Source organism: Pholcus phalangioides, unplaced genomic scaffold (assembly GCF_987345545.1).
Source record: "Pholcus phalangioides strain wild (caught in Gottingen) unplaced genomic scaffold, Ppha-v1.0 ptg000015l_1, whole genome shotgun sequence".
In the NCBI taxonomy this organism is placed as follows: domain Eukaryota; kingdom Metazoa; phylum Arthropoda; class Arachnida; order Araneae; family Pholcidae; genus Pholcus; species Pholcus phalangioides.
The window spans coordinates 67,326,145-67,343,169 of NW_028301608.1; the positions used below are offsets into that span (position 1 = coordinate 67,326,145).

Consider the following 17,025-nt stretch of genomic DNA (forward strand, 5'->3'; position numbering starts at 1 on the left):
ATTGAGCATGTATGCTTTACTTACTCGTTGTAAGAGGAAAACAGTTTTGTTTTTTCTTCCAAGTAAAAGTTTCCAACTGAAAAACAAACTCATGAACTCATTGCTCATTGGGGCAGAATTTTAATTCTTGTTTCGGAAGAGCGACCCACCATGAAAAGAAAAAGTAATGATGCATGTGACGACGAGGAAGAAGGTAGAGCAAAATCAAATACAGCGCTTGGAAAACAAGAAAAAGAACAAATTAACATAACAAATGAATAAGAATTGATGTTTATTAAATACACCATATTTTATTACACTGGCCATTCATGCTAAAGATTTGTTAGTCATCTCTGATGAGTGAGCCATAAAGGCCAAAGGGGGGAGAATAAAAGAAAAGAAGAAAAAAGGAGGGAAAAAAATTTCGGACACAAAAAAAAAATTCCATGACTCATCTCCATCGAGGAAAAATTAGCGATTTTTTTTTCGTGACTCCGAAAATAGGGAATAATTTTTTGTAGGTAGGGAACAGTCGTAAGTTCTATGATCATTAATCTCAAACATATGATTTTCATCGTGAATTTACGTCGCGTGATACGATAAAGTCGGTTTTTCGAGAGTAATATCGAGAGGGAAATTTTATTTACCTACAAAAATGCAACAAGGATTTTTTTTCCTTTCACTTCGCTATCTCCACTACGGGTTGTTGTAATACGCCCCTCAAGCACTAAATGGTCCATTAACATTTTTTTTAGTTTTATTTAACTCAATAACCGAATTTGTAGAAGAGATGGCGAGAGAATACGATCATCTATTCAAATTGCTTATAATTGGAGACAGCGGTGAGTGAGTTTTTATCATCATCGTTGTGACTTCTCCAACACTCTTGGATTGAGTGCTCTTTCTTTCTCATTATAAAGTGTACTTTCCATCATTATTACATATGTTGTGCAATTTTTCTCGAATCTTTAAATTAGTAGACTTCTTTATGAACAACAAGAGCTGTTTTTTTTTGTACATACGGACATGCTTAACTTGTTGCGGTGTGTTTTCATTTGTAATGTTATGGAGTAAATATAAGCTTAATTCATTTTTTTAACGAAAATTCATTTATAAAGTATGTATGTATTGACATTTATTTGCTTGATTTCTGCTTGGGCAAATGATCAATTTGTCCAAGGCTGTCTTTTTTCCCCTAAGTGGCAGAGGGTAGCTCCACAAGGCTACCTCTGTCAGCGACTGCCTTCAGGTTGACTATAGGCTACCTCCGGCGGCCCTAGTTTCTCATAACTGACTAGGTTGGGAAAGGTAATTGTGGTTACTGGGAACCAGTATCAGTCCCTCAAATGTCTGATTGGCAGTGCCGTCTTAAGGCATGGGCCCACCCGTGCGCCTCAGGAGAAGCGGGCCTCACCAAAATGAGATGTTTAAAGTTTTCAAGAATTCGCCTGATAGGGCCTCAGAAAAATCACTTGGCCAGAGGCCCATGATGCTTTTAAGACAGCCCTGCTGATTGCCTTTGTCCTAAAGCCACGACATGGAGCCAGACTGAATCACCTCGTAGATAAGGTTGCATAGATCTGCCAGTCTCAACACTTGGATCTTCTAAGACAAAGTTACAGAATTGCTCTGTTGCTCTCACCAAGACCAGTTTTGGTATTTCTCCAGCAAGTTAAGGGAGGACTACCTCCTGGATTGATCGCAGTCTTTCCCATGGTCAATCTACAATAGCTGGCTCACATTCCTTACACATACTGTAACATCCAACAGCAAAAAAAGTTGTTTTGCCTAAGGGATTCTGATCCCCTTAAGCACAACAGAAGTGGGCGATATGTGTTGTATGTTTGTACTTGTATATGTGTCATGTGTTAATTACTTTGTGTATTTATTTATGTATAATGTGTGTTATATATAGTATGTGTTAGTAAATTTCCGTTTTCAATGAGAGTAAGGCTCCTGCTGAGATGTTGAGTTACCTGGATCATGGGGAATGCAAATGGTTATGGCACTGATCTTGGGGCAGGCTACTTGTGACCTTTCGGGATTGAGGGAGACCTGTCGTAATCCCTGCTTTCATGTAGAGGGGCTTACTTCCTATGAAGGCCCAGGGTTTCTTCTCCCTGTTACCGCCCGAGTGGTGTAGTCATTAAATGCTCGTCTACTACCGTGAAGGTTGCTGCCAGGCAGTGCAGTCTGAACACATGGGCCCACCCGTTCACCTCAAGAAAAGAGTGGCCTCACAAAAATGAGAACCGGTTCAAGTTTTTGATAATTCGTCAGTTAGGGCCTTAGAAAAATCACTTGACCCGAGGTCCCATGATGCTTTTAAGAGGGCCTTGCTGTCAGGTTCCAGGGAAGAATATTTTTTACAAGATATTTTACCTAACGAACTTGAGGTGTAGACTTGGCCTTGCAACTTCATTTCTGCAACCTTGTTCTGAAGAGGGGCACCTTCATTTCCAACTCAACTGCAGTTAATTTCAGTGCTGCAATGCTGGAGCAGTTGGTGTGTGGTGAAGTGAGGATTTCTTCGGCAATCAGCCTTATGAAGTCTAGATCTCCAATCATGACCCTGAAGAGTGAATACTGTGATACCATGGCTAACGAATGCCTCGGGTCACAAATTTTTCAGTTAACAAAGCTTTTTCGTGATTTTTCTGCCTTCACTAATGAATACAATTTCAGCTAACAAACATTTTTGTTGATATAGATGCACTTATCCCTTGTGAGAAAGACCTAGCATCAAACTGAACAGTCTCAACATTCTAAGAGTTAACCTTTTTCATCTGCATGTATCAGACACAGAAAGGAATTGACCAAATCAAATGCATGGGGGCACCTACGAGCTGCACTGGATTGTATCAACAACTAGCTTTAGACTACTGAAACTGGTGTTGGCTGTGTACATAGTGTAAAAAAAATCTTCAATATCTCATCTTCATGTACATCAGATCTTTAAATTTTTTAAAGGCTGTTGTTGTGTATCACTGGATCATTGTGATTTTCCCAAAAAGCTGCTAATATAATGGTCTCATAAGAAACCCTATGATTTTTTGAACTTAAAATATGGAAAACAGTTAAAAATATGTCTATAATGTAGTCGAATTCTGTTTTAACGAATACCGTTATAGTGAAAATCTTGTTTTAATGAATACTTTTCTAATTTCCCAGATAAGTTTACACAGGAACAATGCAAAAACCTGGAATTCCTTTATAACAAAATTTAGTTGCAACAAAGTGGTTTCTCCGGTCTCTTGGAGTTAGTCATAATGGGATTCGACTCTAAGATCCATGTAATAAGAAACCCCTCTTATTTTTGGGACTCAATTTTTGGCAAAAAAGGGTTCCTTATACATATTAAAATGTGGTAAATGAAAAGTAATTTCACTTGTCCATATTTATATATTGAAATTTAACAATCGTACACAATATTCGATCTGTTGTTAAAGATGAAAATAAGAAACGTTGTGTTGCAGATTGTTTCATAATTTTATGTCGTTTATTTCTGAGGGATTTGAAAATACATTTGTTTTTAATCTTTTTACTTATATCTTGCTTTTTAAGGCGTTGGAAAAAGCAGTTTATTACTGAGATTCTCAGACAACACTTTCTCTGGTAAGAATTCGTTTCTATCAGTTTGTTGTTTTGTGTAATATGAATTCCATGTTGCAGGATTGCTCAACAGTGCATTACTACCAAGTAAGAAGAAAAAGTATGAAAAAAATGAGCGTATGCAAATTTACCACAAATTACTTAATTTTTTTGGTAATGGTATTTTAGGTATGGTTTCATTTATTATAAGTTTACTAGCAACATTTGTTTGCAATTTAAAAAACATGTTTTCAATTTGTTGAGCTAACTGTTGCCTGTAGGAAGTTTTCGTATAGATTTATCATGTTGGCCATTATGTGTTTAGGTCAGGGGTTGCCAGCTGAATAAAATTTATCTAAAATATCGCCAAATGTCTTTAGAGAATTATTATTTTTTGGTGAAAAACTATTTCCTTTACTTTTTTTTGGTCTAGTGACCCCTTTCCGTGTTGGTCAACATAATTCCCAAAAATTGTGTTTTCCTCAGCCTCATATTCAGGCCTAGAAGTGACAATTTGGAAAAAAAAGTAGGAAAAATAGGAACACCACCGACAAAAAATAGGAAAAAAATAGGAAGGAAAAAATGTAATTCCCAAATTATCGTGGCATTTAAAAATGTTGTCTTTGAGATTCACACCTTATATATTTCAATTATAGTATTATCTATTGATATTTCAAGAAACTCTCTGTTTCTGATATTTCAAGAGAAGTTCTCTCTCTAACAAATTTAAAAAATCTTTCATTTTCACAGAATGTGTAATCAAAAACAATGCAAATGGCAAAACTAAAAAGAAATTACAAATTTCTACTGTTACTTGAAAAGTCCACTTAATGATCTTTATCCATTCCCCTCCCTACTTTTCGAAGAAAGGAAAAAAAACTGTTTAGGTGCCATAGAAATGTACCACATGCATGCTTAACTCATTGCCCATCGGCTGCATGTGGCCCCAGAGTAATCTGTTGTGGCCCACATTTTCGAATCTAATTTTGTAAAAATGAACTAAGCGATACACTTCCAGATCATTCAAGAGACCCTGCAGCAGTTTCAGGTCATTTAAGTGGCTCACATCACATTTGCAAATCACCATGGTACAGTTCCAGATTACTCAAGTTACCCGAGCTGCTGTTCTACTTCACTTAAGTGAGCTGTGGCACATTCCTAGATCACTAGAGTGACCTGCGACACTGTTCGGCAACACTTAAGTGACTCACGGCAGAGTTCCAGACCACTGAAGTGACCTGAGGTACATTTACATGTCATTCAAGTGACCCACGGCACATTTACACATCATTCAAGTGACCTGCGGCACATTCCCTGATCATTAAATATTTTGCAGCATATTCAGAGATCACCGTGGCACAGTTCCAGAGCACTCAATTGACCCATTAAACTTTTAAAGGTCACTCAATAACCTGCGTCACAGTTCCACATTCTTTCAGTGTGCTGCTGCACATTCCCAGATCATTTAGGTCACCCGCGGAAAATTTACTGATCAACGCGGCACAGTTCCAGAATACTCAATTGACCCAGGTCAGCTTAAGTGACCCGCGACACATTTCAAAATCAATGAAATGGTCCACACTCTACTGAATGTTGAACACCCTTGATGTAACAACACCTGGAGTTACATTATATCCGAAGGATACAATGATTAGAATGGCCAGCATATGTTTATGAATATATTTTTTTTTTAGACAAAAACAAAATAGACATCCAGGTCGTCAATAGCATACGCACGAACCTAGTATACCTTACAACAAACCTGCTAATCCATGACCCTCAGAGTCATCTCACGTGGCCCAGGACGAATAACAAAACCACACAAGTGGCCCACGAACGATCAAATAATTTAAGTTAATAAATAATTGCGCCTGCAGCAAATCCCCAGTTCACTTAAGTGGCATGTAGTTCAGTTACAGATTACTGTAAGTGACTGGAGGCATATTTACAAATCATTTGAGTGGCACGTGGCACGCTTCGAGATCACTTGAGTGGCTTGCAGCACACAGATCACCTAATGGTCTGTGATATATTAACACTTTAAGTGCTCAATGCATTTTTTACAGATTATTTTAGTAACGCTCTTGACACTTTTCCAGGCCACTCAAGCTGCCCGCTGCACACTTTCAGATCATCTAAGTGACTTGCGGCATATTTCCAGATGACTCAAATGGCTCGTGGCACGCTTCCAGACCACCTGAATGACTCGCGGTACATTTCAAATTAACTCAACCTTTTGAAGAGTGCGGGGCTACTTCATTGATTTGAAAACATGTCGCAGGCCACTTAATTAAGTGATCTAGAACAGCACCGCAGGTTATAAGTGTGATCTGTAAATGTGCTGCGAGCCACTTCAGTGATACCTGTAAGCCACATAGGTAACCCTTGACCCGCGGTAAACACTTGGCCTGTGTGGACCAAATGTGGCCCTGGTTCTGTTGTGGCCTGTCCCTCTCAAACCTAATTTTATAAAAATGAACCAAGCGGCACATTCATAGATCGCTTAAGTGACCTGTGGCACAATTCCAGACCATTTAAGCGATCCGTGGCACATTTAGAGATCCCTTGAGTAACATGTGGCACAGTTTTAGAGCATTGGTGCGGTCACCAGTGCGGTTCTACATCACTCAAGTTATCCGTGGCACATTCCCAGATTACTTGAGTGATCCGCGGCATAATCACGGATCACTTGTATGACGCGCGGCACATGTCCAGAACACTTAAGCGGCTCGCAACACATTTTCAGATCACTTAGATCCACTAAGTATTTAGAAATCACTAAAGTGGCTCTGTAGGAGACTCAACAGGGAGAATGCTAGTTCAGGTGCCCACAAACTAGTGAAACGTTTTATTCGTTTTTGGCGCACCGAGTAAGATGCCATTAAGAATATTTCATATTTTTCTAAAGGGTGGTTGATGACGTAAGCGTATCCATCCCCCTCCCCCCATCAAAAGTCAGCAAATCGGAACTCCCACCGATGCTGACGTAATACTTGAATGACCCCGAACATAAAGACACCCGAAAATTATTTTCTGAAAGTTAAAAAAAACTGGGTTCAGCTAGAGGCTAATTGGCTCGTCTCTCCCCACCCCCTCCTGTAAAACCAGAGGAGTTCTATCCCATTAAGCCAGGTTTTCCTAGGAGCAAGTTTTCTGTGCCGCGTGCAACGTGAATCACCCAGCGCGACACGCCGTCCACTCACCAATAAGAAAATCGGTACAACTGTTTTCCTACAGAGCGCAATATGGTTCACAACAGCGCTTTACGTCGGGCGTGATTGGCGGACTGCTTCTGGAGGAGTCAAATGCGTCGTGTGCCGCGCGTTTCACCCATCTTCTCTTCATTTTTATGTGTTCCCTTTCCTTTCCTTTCAAACCGAAGCATGCAGCTGATAGAGTAGCTGACGTCAGAGTCATATACTATATAGCCGTCCTGAGCTGATGCGCCATGCTTGCAAAACACAAATGCGTAGCGTGATTATGCAACCCATTTCTGCCGAAGCGAAATGATCCAGTCCGGTTCACGCGGCGCAAAAAGCCTACTCCTAGGAAAACCCGGCTTTTGGGATGAACGCTTGTTACGGGATCCCGGGAGAGAAACCTATACTTAAACCTTTTCTCTCTCTCTCATGGAGTATCTCTTGCGTGTGGACAGAGCCTGTTCCCCCCCCCCCCGCTTTATTTGCTTTCTTATTTACGGCAACCAATCTCCGAAAAGGATTCACTGTCCCCACTGGACTTCACATTTTAGCACTTTGACTAAGGCACAGGGGTGAAAAAAATCCCCCTACTTCAGTGGAACTAAAAAAAATTCTTTTTTCTCTTCTTTTTTAGTAGCGCGAGTGATGTGAATAAAACACATCAAAAAGGGAGGGAAAGCAGTGACATTTTGAGGTTTCTCGGAATTTTCGTAGTGAGATATTGGCTGTAAACAAAAGAAGGGAGGGATAAAATAAGAATAGTAGGAGAGAATTGGGGTAAAAAAGGACGATTGCGGTGAAAGTAGGAAAATAGGAGGACATTTCTAAAAAATAGGAAAAGTAGGAAAAATAAGAGTGCTGCGAGGTCTGCATATTGTGTAATCATACACCTAAAATTTTAGGCAACCTGGTGCTTGTCACTGGTTCAAGAGTGTGAAATCCATGTAAAGAATTCATAGCAGATTAATAATAAGTTTTTGTGCTGACATCCTTATCGCAGAATTACACAATATCATTATAACCTTTTATTTGCTGCTTTTACTTTAACTGAACATGAACCTCATAAACATTCTTCTGTAGAATTCTTAAAGAATCCGTACATGTTGGAATGTATGTTCTGTATGTGTGGATGACCCTCTGCATTTATGTTATTGGAGTTCTTGTTTAGTGCTCTGCCTGTGCTGCCATCCTTCTTTCATATTTTGAAGGGAAGATGATAAATGAGTGAATTTTTATGTTAAGTAGATATGGTATTAAAGGTTTGCCTGCTCTCTGTGAAGAGACTTTTTAAAATGGGAGACTAGCTCGCATTCACATTTCAAAGATTGAAAACCAACTTCAGCCAATCACCAATGAGCCACCATCTTTGCTGGTTGGGAAAAAATGTTTTTCCTCATGTTTTAAACCTTTCTTATTAAAATCAGTACACAACTCTGTATCATTACATGTATAATTAAAAGTGATGAATGTTTTTTTCAAATTAGGCAACTACATCACAACCATAGGAGTAGACTTCAAAATTAGGACGCTTGAGATTGATGGTGAAAAGGTAAAGCTTCAAATATGGGATACTGCTGGTCAAGAAAGGTTTCGTACAATAACTTCCACGTAAGTTATTATTAGTCTTATTTTGTCTTATAGTTATATATATTTTTGGGAAAAGAATATCCATTGAAACCACAAGGGTATTTCAAAAAATCAATTTTTTTTTTCCAATTGTATAAGATTAGTTTTTTTTTCCTTCTTTCAAACACCTTGTGTTGAAAAACACGTCTTGAAATCTTGATTTTGTTTCATTGAATCAAGTAAAATATTTTAAACTGGGGTGGCTTTGAGACAGCAGAGAATTTTCGGCTTTTGAAATTCCAGTCAATGCATGTGTTCTATTGGTTCTCCACTACCAATAAAATGCATGGCATTGACGATATTCAAAAGCCAAAAATCTGCTGTCCCAAAGTTACCCCAGTTTATGGTATTGATTGAATTTTATTTCTCATTGTTCAGTACAAAACCATTGTGTAGCAGGTTTGATAATTTTTTTCTTATTTAATTATTTGTTTTTCTCTTATTCATCTCTCAGGTACTACAGGGGCACTCATGGAGTTGTGGTAGTATACGATGTGTCTAATGGCGAATCATTTGCAAATGTTAAACGCTGGCTCCATGAAATAGACCAGAATTGTGAATCTGTTAAAAGGATTTTGGGTAAATCTCTTATTTTGTCAGTGGTTGGAACTCGTGTTAATTTTTTAAAATAAAGTTTGATACCTATAAAATTGAATCGGGCTGCTGAAATTATATTTGGCTAATTTTGTTTTAATGGGAAATTACTTTTAAAAGTTTTTCCCCTTTAAATTAGTGAAATTATTACAGTATTGTGATAAAATATTAAAAAATGGCTTAACATGTGAAATATTTTGACTTGCAGTTATATCGCAATTTTAATTTATGAATAATATCATCATTGTATTAGTCATCTTTTGTTATTTATTCATTGGTTAATATTACCTCATTTTGTGTCTTTGAAGTTGGAAACAAAAATGATGATCCAGAGAGAAAGATCGTGCTTACTGAAGATGCGCAACGATTTGCTGATCAGATGAATATCAAGCTGTTCGAGACAAGTGCTAAAGAAAACATCAATGTTGAGGAGGTATTTAGTTCAATTTCCCTCAAAGAGGAATCAATAATTTTTTTTTTGTAATGAAAGGCTGGATAAATGAATGACTGCCAGAACTCGGCCACTGGACTTATCCCATTGCCGAGATCTCTACCAGCCTAGCTTTCTGGCAGAGTCTGTAATGAAAGGCTATATCCATATATTGAAATCCATAGTAATCCATGTTCGTGTATATTCTTTGGATCAAAGTTTCCCAAAGTGGGCAATATCACCCCCTAAGGGGGGAACGGTAGAAGCTATGGGTATAACATAAGCATCCTATGGGTTGGGGGGTTAGTAGTGTTTTATTGTTATATGATGGAGTTTTACATTTCCAAGCAAGTGATTAAACATCTATCATTGTGTTTTGCATAAACATGATGCATGACTCATGCCATTACCAGCCAGAATAATTGAGATTAATGCATTGTATATATACCTTACATCTTTTTCAATTCAGCATATAGTGAAGGTTTATTTATTTTTATTTGATATACAATGAACACATTTTATAGCTAACTACTGTACTTTCATTGAAACAAGCAACCTTTAGCTCCCTATTAGTTCTTTGTACAGTAATACCCCCAATTGACGCTAACCAGAGTTGTGCGATTTCAAAGTTACGCAAAACTCAGATTTATTTATTCTGCCAAAAATTCACATTTCTGAAATTCAATCATAATCATGGGATTATTGCTGAAATAGTAGAGATTATTGAGTGATAATTAAGGAAAGAACTGTTTTATTCGATCAGAACATGATATATGATGAAACTACACTGATTTTTAAAAGGCTACAGTGTATGACGATGAAAACTTTTGCCAGGGGTATAGAAATAGAATCCCAAGACTTGTTTGGTATCTGCCATTTTTACAGGTAAAGGTTACAATTTTATACCTGAAGTCCAATGCCAGTTTAAAAAAATTTTCTTTAGTATGATACTCTTTGGTGACAATGCACCTGGTGTGTAACTTTCAAGTAATTTCTGAAAGTTTTCTTGCCTTCAACCATTGGTTTGATTGAACTTATAGAAGAGTACCATAGCATTAGTCATAGAAAGAAAAAGAAAGAAAAGTGTGTTTTTTTTAAACATTTGGTTCCCAGTTACCTGAAATTTATTTGGGAAAACTACCCTGACTTAGGTGAATGACTTTTGCGGTTGTCATTGGTACACCTATCTCATAACTTCAGGATATTACTGTGTAATTCTATGTTACTGTTAAATTTCTCCAAGTTTGTATTGCATGACCATTGAGTCACAAATTGTTGAATTTCAAAATTTTTACTTATTTTTCAGATGTTCAATGAGATTACAAAAATGGTTCTTCAGGGTAAAAAAGAGCATCAAGAAAAGCACCAGAATTCTTCTGCAGCTCGAACCATTAGAGTAGGAAAATCTCCTGGCAAAATAAGGAGGCGGTGCTGCTAATTATATTAGCAAGCTTTCATTTATAAGGTAAATTTATAATCTAAATTATTTTCCACGTTTTTTTTATAACATGTAGCTACTTATGTGGAAATTTGGTTAATTTTGGAAGGCAGAAGATGGAATTAGTTGATAAACAGTGATAAAGTTTTTTTATCTACTGTTATTTTAAGTATTTAAATTGCATATTTAAATGAATTATAAGGAGTCGTATATCACATTTGGTCTCTTCCAGTGCTCAAAATGTTTGCAATTTTACATATGTTTTTACAAGTGTTCTAGATAAGGAATAAATTTGGAAGTGCAATATTCCCTTGTTGTAATGCAAATCAAGAGATAATGTTTGCTTTTTATTAAGACCACTAATATAAATGTAGGTAATATTAAAGCCTACAGGTTATAGTTTTTTTTACATTGGTGATTTCACAAGGGGCAAGTATTTCAAGTAGCCTTAAACGTACTTGTAAAAATAAAATCATTGTCAGATTTTAAGCAGTTACTAAAGTCATTCTTTTCCTACCTAAAAATGACAGGGAGGGGGGAAACCGATGTTCTACTCCAGTTTCTAATTTTCCACCTTTACCGCATCCTTGTGGATGAGATTAGAACTTTGAACGTGTTTCTGCATTCTTTGCTTGATCTTGAAACTACCCTGAAAATGCTATAATACAATGGGTGGGAATTACAGCCCTATCATTGCTTTCAATATAATTTTATTTCTCCAAATATTTTGTGGCACTTCTCTGTAATCTTGTGGCACACTATTTGCAAATAATTGCTCCACTCATGTTAATACATCTTAACATATCTTGAGAAATATATCCACCAAACATTCTAATGCATCGTATTGTTAATAAGGTAATTTTTATAATTAAAAATGTGAAATAAGTTCATCTGAATGAATTAGATTCACTTTCTTATAGCATGGGGTCTTCAATTCGTGGCCCATACATCACTGCAGATCTTTTTAATAACATAAATCTAGTATAGTATAGTCTGCAGGCTTCATTTAAATTTTCAATGTGGCCTGCACTGTGTCAAGACGCCTGACTAAGCATCTATTTAAAAAAGCGTCATCTGAATTGTTATTTTGTCACCTTCTAGTTTAAAAGTTCTGGACTTGAATTCCATCTGGAACATGAATTTATTTGAGTAGTTGGTTAGTCTGATTTAGTTCGTTTGTGAGAGCATATGCAAGTTTGTGATGTAATGAAATTGAATAAATGAATAAACTTGTATCTGTCATCATTATTACAGTTACTAATTATAGCATATTGTTTTGCAGGTGTTCGTGGAGCTGCCGTAGAAATGTGAAAGCCTTAATTTTACTAAGTGATTGCTACTGGAATGCAGCGCCATATTCATTGTGTTTGTGATATCCCCGTTCAACGAGTACAAGATAACGTGTTGTGTCTGTGCATATCATCTGTGTTATCTGCAATTCAGTCATATGATGTATGCTACAAAGAGATATTTTTGTTCCGTATAAATTATAGTTTGATTATTTTTTTTACCTCCTTTGAATAATTTTTAAAATACGAAGTTTTCAAAGTATAGAATTTGAGTTTTCTTTCTAAATATGAAGTATACGCATTTAGTAGTTATTTTTACCAATAGGAATTGCATTGCAATCAAGCTGATTAGTGATTGGATTGATATGACTGGTGAATAATTGTGTTCATCTGGTGCTATAAAGCCTGTTCTGTAACAAATTTTTTTCTTTGTTAAAATGATTTCACTCCCCCCTCCCATTATTTTGTTAACCTTAATTCTACTTGTATATAAATTATCTGTCATAAGTCTACATTTTTTTTCAATATAATGAATTTATAATTTGCAAGTTTGTATTATGAATTCAATTTTAAAAAAAATGGGTCCTTTAAAAAAAAAAAAATCATTTTACTATATGATCAGTTTTCTTCTCATAGCCTAAATGTATATGATTAGAATAAATATTGGTCATGTATTAATACATACATATTTAGATTCAAAGAAAAACAGCTATTGCAAAGGTATTATGACTATTTTAAAATGTTTTATCCTAGATTTTTTTTTAAATTGTTAAATGTTTTTTATATGCAATGTAAAAAGTTGCGTAAAATTATATTGGTGCAATAGATTTTGTTTCCACAAGTGGTTTTATTAATTTCATTTTCAAATATAAATTTTCCCATTCAGTTTTTTGCATAAGTGAAATTGTTGTACAAAACAAATTATCTTAAGTGTAATAACTTTTCATTATATAAATTATATTACCTTGACATTAAGTCACACTAATTTATATAATACAACCTTTGTCATAAAAAATAGTTTATCCAATTTATATATATCAACTTTGGTCTTGTTAAAATAGTTGATTGTTCAAACAAATATTCACATAGTGCATCAAACCTCCACGACTTTCGAGATTCGTGAACCATGACCTTACAATTTTGTGCATTTTCTGAGGATTGTACTTGTATAGCACCAATAATATCTTCCTTGAAAATGTGTAACACAAATGTGTGGTATGAATTCTAGCCTTAATTCATCATTAGTTGGTTGTAGCTTCAAACTAAATCCACCAACAAGCCAAACAGTTAGCTGCTAAGCATAACCTGCTACCTAGTGAGTTTAAATGGAAGCTCTTCCAATGCCATGTTTATTTGACACTTATATCTGGTGGCTAAATATCATCTATTTCTTATGGTTGAATATCAGGGGCAAAAAATTAAGAAAGCATCCCTAGAACTCCTTTGACAAGGGTTATACATTAAATTTTATACATTTCTGAAGTTCAAAATACAGCACAAGCCAGTTCTAAAAGAACTGGAAAAAACTGTTGAGTTTTTTTAAAACAACTTATAAAAAAATTCAGCTTTTTAATATGTATTTGCAATAGCAAATCATTAAAATGGAAAATTTTTTATTTTACACCTGGTAGAACTGGCTTATACTTTCTTATGGCATACATGTCTTCTTCCTCCTGGGTCATAAGAAATTAATATCAAAAGTTCCTTTTAAACCCAGTTTTTACTGCATACTTAATTTTTTTTTTTAAATGGTTATAAAGCATGCACAGAAATAACGCTGTATTTCACTGCCATTTTTTTTTTCAATGCTGCAAAAGCTATAAGTATCTTAAACTTTCTACTAGTGGCATTTCAGATTACTTTAATAACAGATATGTTTTTTGCACGAAGTTTTTTTCCCAAACAGTTAAGAGCTTGCTTTTTTGAAAGTCAGAGTAGTTAGGTATGCGAGAACAAATGTATAATGTAATGTTAAAAAAACTCGTTTCAATCTTGGCAAAAGTTCTCTCTAAGGATTTTAAGTTTTAACGTATTTCCTGTATGGTCATCGATGAAATAATGATCAAGGATACATTTTGGTATCCAGGATCATTTTCCTTACAGCCTTTGATGATTAGTGCCAGTAATAATAATATATATAGTACGCATTATTTTTATGTCTTGTAGGTTTTTTAAGAGCATTATTCTAATTGGTTATTTACATTTGCCTTTTAAAAAATAGTTTTATATATATGGTAAAAGCTATTTTCATGGATCCAGTATATTCACTATTGTGAAATTTAATAGTGCTGATGAATAACTATGAAATTTATCTAATTAGAGACAAATTTCTCTAGCTGGATTGTCATATGGAATGAAAAATGACAAGTTCTGTGCCACATTTTAAATTTTGATAATTTTTTTATAGGGTTATATTGCAAGTTATAACCAATACTTTTTGTTTCTCTGTAATTTATGTTAATTACCAATAATTAGTATAAATTTTGGCAAAAGTTAAATTTCACATTGATGGCCAGTTATCATTGCGAAATTTTTTGTCTAAAAGGCTTAATTTTTCAGATTTTCGGTTGCTTTCTTCCCTTCCAGTAAAAAATAAAAGTTGTTTTTGAAGTCACAATAGACAGCGATAAGTCCAAAAAATATGTCCAGAAATTTTTTTTAGATCTCCACATGAATGTTTTTTTCCGCTCAAGAGAGAATCGTCTCATCAAGTGTGCCTTAGTAATATTTTTCCTAAAGGAATTCACTTTTATTTTCAAATAATGCCTTCAAGATACCTTTGATATAATAATGTTTATGCAACCTCATTTACTATGATAAAATTTTCTATAGGCTCACTTTTAAAGCTTATTTTTTCTTGTGTACAAAATGAGTTTTGATGTATATGTGAGTCATATTTTTGATTCAAATTCACAATTTAATCCTCATTCAATACTATATAATTGTACTTCATATGTAAATATACAATTTGTATCCATTTTTTTAAATTTAATTACATAAACTTGGCTTGCTGTACATGTGTTTGTAGAAAAACATTCTTTTTAAATAACTTTTATATTTGAGCCAAAGAGCCAAGATTTATGCAACTGAATTTTTATGAACTGGTGATTTTGTAGACAGTATTTTTTTAAATGGTGGAAATGATTTTTTTTTTTTTTGCTTGTACAACATGTACAGTTATACCGATATCTGGTGAAAGTGAGAAAAATCTGAAAAGAGTGCTTGGGAGTTTTTTCTCTTTTGTGATGACTTTATAGGACGTTTTTCAGATTTTGTAATTATGTATATTTGAGAATTGTTTCTTTTGGCATAGTTTTACATATTATTAATAAAAATCAATCAAAAAATTCTCATTCAGAATTTGGATTTTTCCATATTTTCTAAAAATGATATATATATATAGAAAAATGTACATTATGTAAAAGTTTTTGTCAAATATACAAATACACACACATACATTGAGTACATGTTCTTTGGGCCGCCCCCCCCCCCCCCGGAAAAAGTTGAAATGACAGCCATGGGGGTGTTTAACCTGATTTAATGAATCTGGAGAAACAGGTAATTTTATTAGCTAAATCAAGGAAATTGATAAAGCAGGGTCATATATGGATCAGAAACAAAACCACGCTCGAAACTGTGCGTTTTCAAAGCTGCTTATTTTAAGGTTGCTGTTCTGATGATGATTGAAAAAAATACATAAACTTAAGATGTAAATTTGAACTTTTCAACTTGTGCTCTTGATATATAAAATCAGAATACATATATAATGAAAAAATTGCTTGTAGAGGTTTGGTAAGTTTAACATTTTCATCAAATTCTGTCAAAATGGTTATTTTTTTCACTGATAAAATGCTTTCTTTGACTTGTCATTCTTTGCTTGTCATGAGCACAAACTTGAAGTAACTTTATTTCTTTACAAAAATGTAAACATGCAGACAGCACAATGCTTCATGGTATTGATGTTATTGGAAGGTTCATAGAAGTAAACCAATTGGCCACTGAAACCTCCCCACACACCCTCAAATGGCTTTGTCTCTATTTAAAAAAAACTGCTTTTTTTGTGTGCCTAAAGAGCTACAAACTCAATTCACACAAATTCTGGGAAGTCAAATCTTCAGATGGTGGTTTTGGGTGACAAGAAATGAGAAAAAATATCGGGGTCTTTTAATTGTTAAATTATAGAAGTTTGACCATTTTTGTCAGAATTTAGAAAAAATGCATTAAATTGAATTCGTTGAACAAGAGTTCATTATATCAAGGTCCAACTATATACATTTTGGAAGTCAAATTCAAGAAATTAAAAAAAAAACAGCTCTGAAAGCTCCAAAGCACAATGTTTTTGCATTGCTTTGCAACTGGCCCCTCTGCTGACTTCTTACCCACTCTGATATAAGAATTCTCATAATTGTGTTTTCTGCACTTTCCTCAAAATTCTTCCCATGATTTTTTTGACGTACAAATCAGTTTTTGGCATATTCTGCTTTGGGATCAGCAAGTAAAAACTATATGCAGTTGGTTAATCTTTGTTGGTATATACTACGTGTAGTAAAACATGGTTGAGTACAATCTGACTACCTCGCTTAAGTGTCTCTCTCTGTGGTGCCTTAACAAATATAACACTAAATTTATATATAGTGTATTCCCGTAAGGTGACCTGTGGAACAGGGTCTCTACTGTGAGTTTTACTATCTATGGTTAGTGAAATTGAGTAATATAGATTTTTAGCATTCTTGAATGTCTCGCAAGAGCCTACGTTTCCAGTCTCAGCGGAGACGAGATGACACTTTTCTTTCCGAATTACTCTCATCATAATGCAGAGAGCAGAGCTCACCTTGAAGTTGGAAAACCATCTTTAGAGTTTGAATCGGGATTCTCGCC

General features: G+C 35.0%; 1 protein-coding gene across 1 annotated transcript; it reads left to right on the forward strand.

The window, feature by feature from the left end:
* The first annotated feature begins 470 nt into the window (after positions 1-470).
* On the forward strand, positions 471-15,500 carry LOC149076572 (ras-related protein Rab-35-like). The gene is made up of 7 exons (XM_089244157.1): positions 471-821; positions 3,544-3,594; positions 8,255-8,378; positions 8,851-8,975; positions 9,299-9,423; positions 10,727-10,885; positions 12,141-15,500. Exons 1-6 carry the CDS (start codon positions 770-772, stop codon positions 10,856-10,858), a joined length of 609 nt encoding a protein of 202 aa, XP_089100283.1. The 5' UTR covers positions 471-769; the 3' UTR covers positions 10,859-10,885; positions 12,141-15,500.
* The last annotated feature ends 1,525 nt before the right edge of the window (positions 15,501-17,025 follow it).